Here is a 13,082-nt window from a genome sequence, read left to right as displayed (position 1 = left end):
GGAGGCTGTTATGTGTTAGGAAGAGATAAAGAATATCGGATATTGTACATTTGACCATATACCACGATCGCGCTGAGGTCAGAGGTGAATTGTCTCAGATTTATAAGTTACTCGGTTATAGGAGGAGTACTCAGTCGGAGTAGCATACTCAAGAGTAAACATTAGTTATTGCTAGCATCATGTCTGCCAGAATACTGGTAAGTACTGTCTCTTGTCCCTTAGTCGACGTATATTTCGGCGCTATTAGAATATTAGGAAATACATTAAATTTGTTTATTCCTGGCAAATGGTCCTGTCTTTCTTTTCCCGTAGAATTTCTTTCGATAATTTTCTCCCGACCCCCTATCGCCTTACCGTCTTACCACCGTGTCCGACACATTATACGCCTACACAACATAACATGAAATCTTGATAATTCGTGGATTGCGCAAAGATTTCATCGTCGATGTAAAGTAAAATCTACTAATTTTAAAAGGCTAGACTTATTACACGTTCGCTGTAAAATTGCAAAAAAATTAGACATGCAATGTGATAGATGCAACTTTGTAAAACAATAATTTTTGTATTATATAACTGTCAGCTTTCGAAGATGCGACGAATGAGAATAATAGAAGTTGCATTTCGTTCTGACGTCACGAGACAGAAAGAAAGAAGGAAAATAGTGTAAGGATAATGAGAGTATAGCACACAACGCACATATGTATTTACAATATGATGACGTTAATTATACTACAAATAGGCCCTAACGAAATTCCAGACGCTGCTAAGACATTAATTGTGAAATTCGTATAACGTTTAATGTTAATCCCTGTAAATTTAGTCATACCATTTGGAAGAACCCATGCATGACTTGAGGGTTAGCAGTCTAGCAGTAACATTAAACTGGCAAAAAAGAAGCGCACTAAAAATTCTAGAGGCTGAAAGCTTTACTCAACGTGTTCTGGAATATATTTGCCTCTCCCGACTCGCTTCACACCAAATCTGCTTCGTGCTTCCTGATTCTCACTTACCTGTTGATAATAATCAATCTAATTTACATGTTACGACGCGTCGGACTAGCGGAGTTTTATCCATCGCTACTGAAATTTACGAGTTATTGGATGGTTCCAGTTTACATGAACGGCGCCCGAACGAACTATAATAGAAACGAAGTTTCGGCAATTTAAAATACATACGTATATGAGAAGTGACAATGGAATGCAATGTCCGGTTACCACCGTAATTTTGCGTGCGAGTATCTAGAAAGCCATAGAACCTCGCGTCGATATTCTGATATGCGACGTTAGGGATCTATTGCCATAAGCGTGACGTCGAAAATGACGTCGCACTGGAGGTAAAGACTCCATGTCGCGCGCTGCGGTCTCTTCCTCTACGGGATATTACGTAGGCGTAGAGACATGCTAGATAAATACGTTATGGCTGCGCTCGCGCGAACGGGCACACCACACCACTTTCGAGCGGAGAACGTGGCACGAGGAAGGCGTATTTGCATTGTTTATTATCTCGCGTATTTTTAACGTATCACATGCAGTGTTGGTGAAGTGGCTGATACCCATGGCGATGGTGGGGGAAGAAGTGGACGTGCCACTATAAAACCAGCCGCTGCACGGAGACACGATTCAGTTCCAGAGATATTTCAGAAGAGGCGCGTCGCTGTCGATCGGCTCTTCGTTTTAAAATTGTATTCTTTTCTCTCGGGAGATATATTCTTGGCACAGGGACTCTTTGTCTTTGTGCTCGCCTTTCGGTTTATCAAAAACTTTGAAAATTCCGCTCAAAGCAAGGAAAGTTTATTCTCTGGGGGCAGAATTCTCCTGACAGCCCTCCACTTGAATACCTTCACGAGCGTTCGTTGGGAATTATTTTGGAAGAACTCGTTGCACCATGTTCTCCATCATGACGTATCGCGCTGCTCAGCAGCCTGGTAAGATATTATATACACTTATACGAAATTTCATAATCTGTTATCGATTTTATCGTAATTCTCGCTTACGTCACCGATACCTTGGTTCGTATTTTCTTTAAAACCAGTTTTCGGTGGTACTCTACGCATTAAAATTCTTGATAATGATTGTGAACAATCCTCGAAGCGGATTATTCTAAGCTTCAAGATTTTTAATAAATTTTCGTTGGCTATTGACGTATGCGCGATTTGGGGACTATTAAGCTGGTTGATAATGGTACGTTACTCAACGTTCAAATGATGAAATTAAACGTTTATTAAATTTGTTTACAGTCCCCTGGACAGACAATGTCGCTGCTAGACCCATCGGAACAACTCCGACCGGAACAAGTGTACGAGGGAAAATTAGCCAATCAGTTCAGAGACTACTCGGTCGACCCCAACGACCCCATTAAGGAACGCGTCAGGAGAACATATCACAACATGCATACTAATCAGACCGTCGAGTTTGTTCGCTGTTAGTACATTATAAGATGATGGTATTATTTAGCTATATTCTTTGAGACGAAACGGTTACATTCTGACACAGGTTAAACGAATAGAAAGGTACTTGGAAATTATTGACGGACTTATTCGAGAAACGCTTAGCATCCTATTCATTCATATTCACGTAGAGACTTTGACGAACCTTTAACACCGATAGACAATGCACGAACTTATTGTTCTTTCCATCAGTCATCTTACGTGATGAAATATAGTTTGACGCATTTTTGCAATGAGATAGATATGACCCGCATGTTTCATATTGACTGCGATACATTGTTCTTGACTTTGACGTGAAAATTTATCGAAATTTCTGATTATACTCTGATACACGTTGTATGTTAAATATTGCATCAGAGATTTTTCTGTGGGATATTATATTAAACTGATATTCCTGGCATACTTTACTGTTGTATTGTTGTATTATTGTTATTACAAAACCTTTGATATCACGAGGTTTTATTTTCAGGTTATGAAGATATACTTTGCTGTCAAAATTAAAAAAAAAAACTAATACCATTTAATGAAAAATCATGAAATTATAATGATTGTTGCAAATTTATCTCTTTCTTTTCCATACAAGTTTGCTCTTATTCACAAGGTTTATAAGTTCTAAGTAGCTGACCTTGACACTTTTCGTACAATTCACTTAGGCTCCATTTTTTTGTCGTTTGCTGTAAACAGGCCGAAAGTTTCGTCCAGATGCGATGTCCAAGGATAAATATTTTGCACGGCACATAGAAATTTACAAAATCTCAGTCACGCGCAGTACATTGAATTCACAGAACATCATTGTCCAAAATAAAGGAATTCAGAAGACCGTCTAGGTTTAACGCAAACGAGAAAGACTGGTTTCTAAATCTGTAACGAATCGTCTCGTCGCAATATAGGAAATGTAGCAACGTGATAGCTGCGTAATCGAAAAGTACGAAAAAGCGAAACATCATTGGTACCGTTTATACTCTGGTTCCGGCAATCAATTTGAAAGCAAGGAAGTTGTCAAGGTCAAACGTCGTGAGTCAACGCGGAGTTTCTCCAGAAGATGAAAGTACGAGAATTGAACGTATTTTTTCAAAGCACGAATTAGTCACAGGGTCAATAACGAATAAGATGTGTACTGCAAGGACCAGTAGATTCGATGGGTTGACTAACTCCTGCATACATCAATGTCAAAGGAACAAAGTAGAACCATCGATTGACCTGTGCAATAACAATTTCTGTTTAGGTCACAAATATTAATTCATATTATTAAAAGTATCTATATACATAGATATCTTGAAGTACAAAGCCAGTATTTCGAATGTGCAGTTTGGCCCTTTCGCATGTGCATTTCTGCATTGAAGCAGTGTACAGCAATATAAATTTGTTATTCCTAAAACGGCGAAGATCGTATAGAGGGACTAATCGTACAAAGAAACTGGGGCTCAGTCAGTTATCATTGCTGATAAGGGAAGGTCAATTCTCGTGTCTCTGTTTCGACGCGTCAACGATGCTTCATAATCTGTTTTGATTTCGCTGAATATATTTAATACCAAGAGCGCGAAATCACCGCGAAACGATGGTATACACGTTTCATTCAATTTATGCAATACATACGACAATAACAACAGAGTACGATAAGAATAAAATGTTCAACACGTATGTACAATTTAGCCAGACTGTAATAACGTACAGCTTAATAATTTTTCAAGCGCGCATGGCCGACTGGCTGCAATTCAACAAATTAAAAATGACCATCAAGGATGCCCTAATCAAACTGAACGACCTCGTTGACGAGAGTGACCCCGATTCCGACCTGCCGAATATTGTTCACGCTTTCCAAACTGCAGAGCGCATCCGCGAGGAACATCCTGACGAAGACTGGTTCCATATTACTGGATTGATTCACGATCTGGGCAAGGTTAATCTCAAATACACAATGTATTTAAAATACCACATAAGAGAATGACATTTTTTAAATAACCCGATACTCATCAATGACTGCAGGTAATGGCTTTCTACGGAGAACCACAGTGGGCCGTAGTTGGTGACACGTTCCCAGTTGGCTGTGCTTGGGGCGACAGCATCGTCTACAGGGAAACCAGCTTCGACGACAATCCTGACGGCAAAGACAATCGTTACAAGTAGGTCATTTATTGATTTATTAAGAGAGAAAATTATAACTATCCATCTGCTATTTTATTACGTCTTTAGCACTAAGTATGGTATCTACAAGCCTGGCTGTGGCTTGGACAATGTCGTTATGTCCTGGGGACATGACGAATACCTTTACCGTTTCCTCGTTCACAATAAATGTAAATTACCTGACAAAGCTCTGGCTATGATTCGCTTCCATTCGTTCTATCCCTGGCACGCAGGTGGCGACTACATGCATTTGTGCAATAACAAGGACTTCGATATGTTGAAATGGGTTTTGGAGTTCAAGTAAGTTTTTTTCCCTTCATTGTCCGCACCAATATAAACAATTTTGTCCGAGCCATTTATATTGGTAGCGTATCGAAATACTAGTAAGTCAATGCCTTACTTTTTCTCTTACATAGTAAATACGATCTATACACGAAGAGCACAAGAGTACCAGATATCGAGAAACTCTGGCCGTACTACCAGAAACTTATCGACAAGTATATTCCTGGTGTTCTTGAATGGTGAATATTAGACGACACCCTATGCTTCGATGAAAATGCAACTACTAACGATCATCGATTCGAACAATTCCATATACGGGTTATTCAAGAGCATTGCATCTGCGGAAGTTAGCCTTCCCATTTTATTCGTATGATGGAACCACTTCCGAGTTGTGGAGTACTCTTGAATATTACGATATTTATCACAAAACTGTTATCATTTACTCTATGTATACCGTGAGTGTATACAATACAGACAACTGTTTTATTACAATAGAAAATAAATGATTTGTTAAAAAACTAACACTGAACACTTTTATTGGTATAACCTTACTGTTCATCGCAATTGCCAAAAAGGTCTAAAGATAATAAGAGTACCAGTCCCTGCGTATTGTATCTAGAACGTCATAGTCTGCATTTCAATCCCTTTCAGAACTTCTATGCAGGTTCTAACGTATCTCCCTTCCCACTGTGCACGGTAGCTGTCAAACACGAGACTCAGAAGATTGGGTTTATTTATTAGTATGCTTCTGTTTGACGATACATACTATAAAGAGAAGGTAACAGAATAATAAATCCACCTTTGAATGTTTTTTGAAATCATGAAATATAATAATGACTGGGTTACGTTGTATACCGGATGCGTAAGAAAGTACATAATCTATCGTCATGAAACACTAAATTTTACAGTGGTGGATTTCTTTTAGATAAACTTTAGGTGTAAGTAATCGCCTGTCTAAATGTCTTTTTAAATTGAATAACCGGAAGTACTATTTTGTGATCTTGGCAGTACATACATATCTAGTGCACTTCCCCATTGTCACAGATGCGAAGAAAAAAGTGATGAATTTGACTGGAGTTTTGGAAAACCAATCCAGCAATCCGTAACTTCGCGGGCCACAAGTCGCGATTTCCTATTGGCCATTAATGGCTATTTGACTTTGTAACTGGTCGAAAGTGATCCAAGATGGCTACCCTTAACCGTTGAAAAGAAGACCATCGCGATTTCTTACCGGCACATATCAATTTTAAATCGATCCTCGTCTCCAGTAGTTCAGGCAAAGCAATCATTACGTGTAGGCGCGTTTAAGCTTCTCGCGACAGTGCTCTGATATCTGTGTCACATTGTATCTGAAGGTACTTCATTTCCATAGACTCTCATATCTCGATTGTACAAAGTGCGTCGTATATTAAAATTTGTGCCTGTTGGTAGGTGACGACCCTGAAAGTCTACACTTTTTTTTGGCTTATCTGCACACTACACACCGGCTCGTTGCGGCGCGTGTTGGGGACTCAAGCCCGCCAAAATCTTAGATACGACAAAAATGGCTCCATCGCGCAGGAACGCGAAGCGTGTCGATGAAGAACCCGTAGAAGTTGTCGCGAGTGCCAGTAATGTTTCACCCCCCAAAAAAAAGCGGGGCCAGCAATTGACCGCTTCTCAAGTTGTTGAGAATGTAAGAGAAGTAAGACTCCCGAGGGCTGCAAAGAATAAGAAAGCGGAACCAGATAACATAACAGTAGATGCAGAGCCTCGGGTTAAAAAACCAACCGCTAGGTCAAAGGCAGTTCCTAAAATATCTAACAGCGTTACGGAATCAAAGCCTGCCAAAGTGGCTAAAGGTCTTTCCAAAAAATTGAAAAGCGTTGAGGATGAGCCTTCCGGTAGCGTTCCCGTTGCTGCCGTCAAAAAAACCAAAGCTGCCGCTAACGATGCTACTGAGGGCCAGCCTGTTAAGAAACCACGTGGAAAAGCTGCTGGAGCTGCAAAAATGACAAAAACGGATGATGCTGAGAAAGGTAGATTTCTTTCCGTTTTTTTTTTTACTGTATTGTACTATTATAATGTTAAGTTTAGTGGAGACCCACATAATCTTGTAACTCGTGTATATAATTTATGAAGCTTATTGAATTACTAGTAATTTTTAACACACTAAATTATATTCTATCTATTGTTATATTAATTCATAATCAAAACATTTATTAACAGGCTCTTTATCTAAAGGGAAAGCAAAAAAGAATGCTGAAGAGAAGCTGTCGGATGCAGCGAAGAAACCAGCAGCAAAAGCTAAAGCTGCTCCTAAAAAAATAGAATCTAAGGAAGCTAAACCTAAGGGAAGATCAACCAAGAAAATAATTGAAGAGGAAGAAGATTCTGAAGCTGAACCCTCTAAAGAATCAGTTAGGGGACGAGGAAAGGGTGGTGCTGGCGATCTACCAGGTGAAAAAGATGTTACAAAACTTGCAAAAGGACGGCAAGTTAAGACTGAGGAAAATACTACAGCTTCAAAAGCTACAGCTAAGAAAGGAAGAGGCAAAAAAGCAACCGACGCACTTCCTATTGTAGATAGTACTGATATAAAACTAGAAGATGTACCTATGGAGCATGATGCTGATGAAGCATCTCCTGATGAGGATATCGAAACAGCTGATTCAGGAACAGAGCCTAAGGAGAATGGCAATACAGCTGTAGTTCAAGAGAATGGGAGTGGTGAAATGGAAGAACAGATATTAGATGAGCCAAAAGAAGTGAAAAAAGGAAAAAGCAAACCATCGTCCAAAAAAGGAAAAAGTGCAACCAAAATAAAATATGATGAAACTGATTCAGATACACAGACCACAGAAAATAATATTGCTAAAAATGACGTTGAATGGTAGGTAAAATCCTTTCCCGACTATGTAATACAGGATTATAAATGTTTAATTTCGAAATTAAAATAAACTTCTATTTTAATATTCTTCCAGAATACAATGGTATGGACAGGATCACTGCGGGATTGTAGCCTGTCAACAAGGAAGTGGGATATAAGCGTTGAAGTGTTTATGACAATTTTTCGTAACTAATCTGCTCATTATGCTGTATGCTCAGCCCCATTTCTGTCAGCTTGATTATATCTAGTCTCAGAACTTTTAAACACAAGATTTTTTTGACTTACGTATTAAGAATAACAATTGTTTTCAAATTTTTAAACTACTGATGGTTGACTAATGCACATAAGCAGAGAAGTGAATAATTTCAAAAGTATAAAAGAGCTAAATATGAACTTAGCAAAAAAAAATCATAAAGCAAGTCTGGAGCTAATTTTGAATTTATGCTAGAAGCTCATTTTTATTTACAAGCTACATTGTAACATCATCTATCCCGTCCAGTACTGTTTGTTGATGCGTATCATTTACTTCACTGTAGTTTCGTCTAAGTTGAAATTACGTTTGTTTCCTTTCATGCAGGATAGCCATATATGGTTATGCTATGGTTCACCCGTTATAAGGTCATTGATGTTTGGCATGATCGAATATTAAAGTTAAATTTTTCTTTAATTTCTTTTCATTTCTCTTTCGATCGTATTGGAGATCTGTTGATCGGGACAAAATTTCACGGTTTTATGATAGTTGCGATGGAGAAACCGTTCAAAAAAAAACCTACATTCCTCTTAATTGAAAAAGTTTGCTTTATTTTTACGATATTAATATAACGTCGCGATCATCTTGTATTGTTACGTTGGATGGCGCTATAGTTATTATTCAAATGTACTGCTCTGTCATAGAAGAAAGCAGCAGTATTGCTTCGCGTCTGAGCACTTTACGTGGATTCAATGTCTACAACAACTTGACTGGCAGGTACAATTTTTATACAATCGTAGGCGTACACAAACTCGGAAATGCAGTATCGCGAAGAACATTCACTTATTGTCACGTTATAATATTCTTGTTAACAGTAAGCTAGACAAGAGCACAAGGTATGATCGTCAATTAAATACTGCCTTAAAGGTTCATGAAAATTGATAGTGTTAATGCATTTGAAATACTAAATGAAAAAGGAATAGGATACCGTTGAATTGACCAGTTTAGTGGATTCTAACTACATAAACGAGTGATACTGTGTGTAAATATACTGTAACTTGTATTTATTTTTTAAAATAAATTGTTATAAAATTCTCAACTATAATACGTCTATAAGATTCGAAACAGAGAATTGGAAGTTTCTAGCACTATTGATGAACATTAAAATGAGCTTATGCTGCGCAACAAACGATGATAAGTCATATGGCGTTATATATAAATCTGTTTTTCTAATTCTTTTGTATGAGATACGAATTTTGGAACAAACGATACATTAAAAAAAAAGATATTGTTTTATTTATTTCATATAGAAACAGTAATTTAGGAATAATTTTAAAAATGAACTTTCACGTGTGGCGTGATTGCCTCTCGCAAATAACGTTAACAGTTTAAATTTTTTAAATATTGAAAATTGAATACAAGATACAAAACATTTTTATGGGGAAATTGTCAGAAATTGTAAAATTTCGGCGGAAACGCAGGATTCTCGAAGAGGCCATTAGCATCTATTATGTTGGCTACGATCGACATGCAGATGGCGCCAAAGGAGTCACCGCCAGAACGTCGGTTTAGCGCAGATCAAGATGGCAGTGAGAAACAACGGCGGAAGTAGCGATCGTCCGCCATTTTCTATTTTTGCATAGCAGGGAACTAGTTGTTGTATGTGTACATTTTGTGTGATAAATATAAGGAACATTAATAATTGACGGCGATCGCTCGATGGTAATGAAATGAATATTGGTAACACGTGTTCTGAGTATTGCGCGCCCCTATTCGACTCGTTTGCCGTCCGCGTTTTGGCGTATGAACTCGCTGTGGTTCGTACGTAAACATTTTTTCGTCGTTTTTTCTTTTCGAAGAGTGAGAGTGGGCCGAGAAACGATCCGCGTTTGAACCGAACGGCAAAGCGACACACGATCGGCCGTTAGTCGTGAATTCCTTCTATGTGTAAAGTCGGTCAGCGCGCGCCGTGCAAGAAGGAAGACAGAAAATATTTAATAAAAAAAACCGTCTGTGATAACTAAACAGTACTAAGGTATATAGCTAGGTGTAAACTCTGTACAATAAGGTGTACGTGGTTGTGCCAGTGGCGTGTAAGGCAGACAAAACTACATAGAGGACCTAGGACTAAATAAAATAAGCGTAGTGCGTGTCGCGGACTCCTGACGAGAACGAGGACGATCGAGGGAACGATGTCGTTGGAATCCGTGGCGAGTGACAGGCATCAGCCTGACGAGCCCAAGGACGAAGGTACGTGCTCTGATATTTTACTCCCTTTATTTTTTCATTCTTCTTTCGTTATCTATGTCCTTTCTCGTTTTTTCCCTTCCTCTCGTCCTTTCTTTCCCATTTTGGCCATCTTTCGTCGTCTCATAGGGCTTGTCAAGTAGCCCCCTATTTAACTGTAAGCTTTTCACCAGCTACAACCTTTTGGAGTCTTATTTCCTCATCGGAACAGCTGTCAGCGTCATCTATGAGGAATGACAAGCACGACTGGATCTAGCACCCTTTTGTGACTCTCGTCTCTCTTGTAGAAATTTACTATTTTCCTAATTAATTAGAGAAGTGTTGATCAACCTCTTGTTTAGTATAGTACATCCTATTTGCGTTTAACCCTTATGCCATGCCTTGGCATTCCATTTTCGACAGTGCAAACGACATATTGATTAATTTTTCATTGCTGGAAATCTTTGAAGAATTTTGTAAAATAATATTTCATACAATTTTGTTGATAGTTCCTCCATTAAAATCTTTATGATATAAAACTATGGCACAGTTTTTTATTTTTTACTATGGTCATGCAATTTTTTGTAATTTTGTTTTTTTAACATTTCCATCATTAACTTCTTCACACTGTATAATAGTATGAATTCTAATATCGAAGTAGCAAGGTGCATCGAAGTATATTTTATTAGGTAACGTATTAATCATCCATATCATATAATTTATCCAAATACAATACTAAGCATGAGGTCAGAAAAGTTCCTCGACAATAATAGTTGGCTGCACAATTACTGATGTATTTAATAGTTTTTAATATTTCGTGACATGCTCTAGTGATGACATTACTAGGAACAATTCATATACTACTATTCTTATTAGTTAAAACGTATAGTAATTTACTCTAAGAATGACAGCAATATCATACTCTCCGATCTCAAATTGAATCAAAGTGTATCGTAGTACACATGAAATGATTACAAAGATGTCATTCATAAAAGTTTATCATATGCAATTTGCTACAAAGAAAAAATTTGTCAATTTACAGTTGTTCGTACTTCGTGTCACATTGAATGACGAAATGGAGGGAATAAAAAAATGCAAGTTTATCAATTTAAAACCAAAATTCCTATTGATTCGTTACATCGCTGTTCCATCCAGAATTATCGAGAGATTCAGTGGAGTCTCGGCGCTAAATACATACATATGTACATAGTGCGACGTTGAGCAGCTATAAGACCATCAGATTGAAAAATATGAGTAAACGTTTTTACTTAATATTCATAGATATTCTACATTTTGATCTGTTAATTTTTCATCATCTCTTCCACAATGTGTGAATATTAAATACAACAAAACCCTTTATTACATTGAAGATAAATAATTACCGAAATAAGGGAAAGTTTGGGAAGAATCCTCCAAATAAATGAGTTTTAAACAAATAGGATTCTGAATTAACGCATTGTGTTACCGATTATACCAGAGTTATTACTTTTCATTCGTTTCGACATCTGCCAATGGTAACAACGATACTGTAACAATCTATAGACTTTCTACGGCAAAATTCACACGCAACAAGGTAACGCACGCGTCTTCTTCCCCATTTGGACCTCTCAAGAGGTGATGTTACCTAAAATACAGTAGAATTTTAAGAACGCTCTGTTACACGTCACCTATCTTTACCCACCCAGTTGACAATCTGAGAAGCATATTGCTCTCTTACTCCCTTTTTTTTGTGGATACAATTCCATGAGACTTTAAACAGATTTTACCAAAAATCAGTTACTAGTAGCGATTTAAATTATCTACGGCAAAATAGACCAATCGTAAGCTGCCGATTATGGTCACATGACCAAGGGTTCGCCATGATTAGCAATAAAGGAGGAACCTGTAGCTGCCGAAAAGTTTAGTCCATTTGCGTTCAGTTCTTAAGGAGGAATTTCGAAGGAGTGTACCGTGTATTTCTCTTCTCGAATTTATTTATCGTCGATCGGAAAGTTGTACTTATACGAGAGTCATCGTTCAACCATCTCCTCGGTCGTTTATCATTTTTCTCTCATTTCTGCAGTTATACTTGTGACATTTATAGCAAATAAGGACACGGAATACTTGGTAGCAAATATTCCCTTTGCGAACATTATTTTGTCATCCGTGAGCGCCTTTTGACCGGAATAGCTCAGCTTCTTAAAATTTATCGTGCTCTCATCAAGAGTTTGTTTTACCATCCTCTTCTTTTCTGCGGAATTTTTCATTGCGATTGTTTGTACTTTCTTCTTTTCTTTAGTTTTTTTTTTTGTTTCCTTTTAAAATTAAACGCTTTCGTATTCTTGATCCGTGGATAATATTTATCTTGACGCTTTGAAGACTAGCGTGCAATTAGAGATGTTCGAAGAAAAAAAGTTTTACAAAAAGAAAAATTCTAGCCGTATTATCCACTAGATTTCTTCCAAGAGATTAATTTTCAAAAGAATCTGTGGCTAAATGTACACGAGTGTCACTGTGTGTCGATAACGTGACTTTCCTTGTCCTTAGTAACATAAACAACGTTTCTTTTGGGAGACACGTCGGTCATTGAAATTTAGTCGTTGGAACGTTTGAAAAGCTTTGAGGGCAGTAAGAGCGCCACTATTCATCCGTGCGTGTTGGTACTGATTTAGCGACGAGAATGAAGTTGGAAGTTGAAAAGGATGTGCCAAGCGTGGGCCGGTATCGGTATCGGCGTCCACGTCGACGTCCCCTGGTCGGCCCAACTGGTTCTCCCTATCTGGATTCGACCTTGCTCGTGCAAACGAGGTCCTGCCGCTGGTTTTGTCGTAACAAATCCGTCAATCCCTTGAAGAAAGTCACTTTTCGTAAGTAGCAGGCGAACAAAATCTTTACTCAACTTTTGCCGGTAGTAATCGTAACGGTTGTCGCGTTATCTCCCCCCCCCCCCCCCCCCCCCCCCCCCC

General features: G+C 38.2%; 3 protein-coding genes across 11 annotated transcripts in view; all 3 read left to right on the top strand.

Annotated features, from left to right (window-relative positions):
• The first annotated feature begins 41 nt into the window (after positions 1-41).
• Positions 42-5,374, top strand: LOC107271700 (inositol oxygenase). 2 transcript variants are annotated; one of them, XM_015747990.2, is made up of 6 exons: positions 42-197; positions 2,237-2,420; positions 4,138-4,346; positions 4,433-4,569; positions 4,640-4,870; positions 4,987-5,374. In XM_015747990.2, the coding sequence occupies exons 1-6, from the start codon at positions 180-182 to the stop codon at positions 5,093-5,095; spliced, it is 888 nt and encodes a 295-aa protein (XP_015603476.1). In that variant the 5' UTR covers positions 42-179; the 3' UTR covers positions 5,096-5,374. The 2 variants fall into 2 exon arrangements, with proteins under 2 accessions (XP_015603476.1, XP_015603478.1); XM_015747992.2 differs by lacking the exon at positions 42-197 and adding an exon at positions 1,557-1,924.
• A 373-nt stretch (positions 5,375-5,747) lies between these two features.
• Positions 5,748-9,016, top strand: LOC107271698 (histone H1.3). 3 transcript variants are annotated; one of them, XM_015747987.2, is made up of 4 exons: positions 5,748-6,207; positions 6,284-6,870; positions 7,076-7,728; positions 7,816-9,016. In XM_015747987.2, exons 2-3 carry the CDS (start codon positions 6,396-6,398, stop codon positions 7,726-7,728), a joined length of 1,128 nt encoding a protein of 375 aa, XP_015603473.1. In that variant the 5' UTR covers positions 5,748-6,207; positions 6,284-6,395; the 3' UTR covers positions 7,816-9,016. The 3 variants fall into 3 exon arrangements, with proteins under 3 accessions (XP_015603473.1, XP_015603471.1, XP_015603472.1); XM_015747985.2 differs by having other exon boundaries at positions 5,807-6,207; positions 7,061-7,728; XM_015747986.2 differs by having other exon boundaries at positions 5,888-6,207; positions 7,061-7,724.
• Positions 9,017-9,339: 323 nt separating this feature from the next.
• The window catches only part of LOC107271695 (eukaryotic translation initiation factor 4E transporter), a 13,517-nt gene continuing 9,774 nt past the window's right edge, over positions 9,340-13,082 (top strand). For 4 of the 6 annotated variants that reach the window (XM_015747975.2, XM_025088975.1, XM_025088973.1 and 1 more), the window contains exons 1-2: positions 12,042-12,390; positions 12,664-12,983. In XM_015747975.2, coding sequence (XP_015603461.1) covers positions 12,797-12,983 — 187 coding nt within the window. In that variant the 5' untranslated portion in view covers positions 12,042-12,390; positions 12,664-12,796. Of the gene's footprint in view, positions 10,162-12,041; positions 12,391-12,663; positions 12,984-13,082 lie in introns of those variants that run through there. The other 2 variants (XM_025088972.1, XM_025088974.1) reach the window with 2 other exon arrangements.

Source organism: Cephus cinctus, unplaced genomic scaffold, assembly GCF_000341935.2.
Source record: "Cephus cinctus unplaced genomic scaffold, Ccin1 Ccin1_scaffold1034, whole genome shotgun sequence".
NCBI classification, from domain to species: domain Eukaryota; kingdom Metazoa; phylum Arthropoda; class Insecta; order Hymenoptera; family Cephidae; genus Cephus; species Cephus cinctus.
Note: the sequence above shows the minus strand (reverse complement) of the source record. Positions and strands in the feature narration are given on the sequence as shown.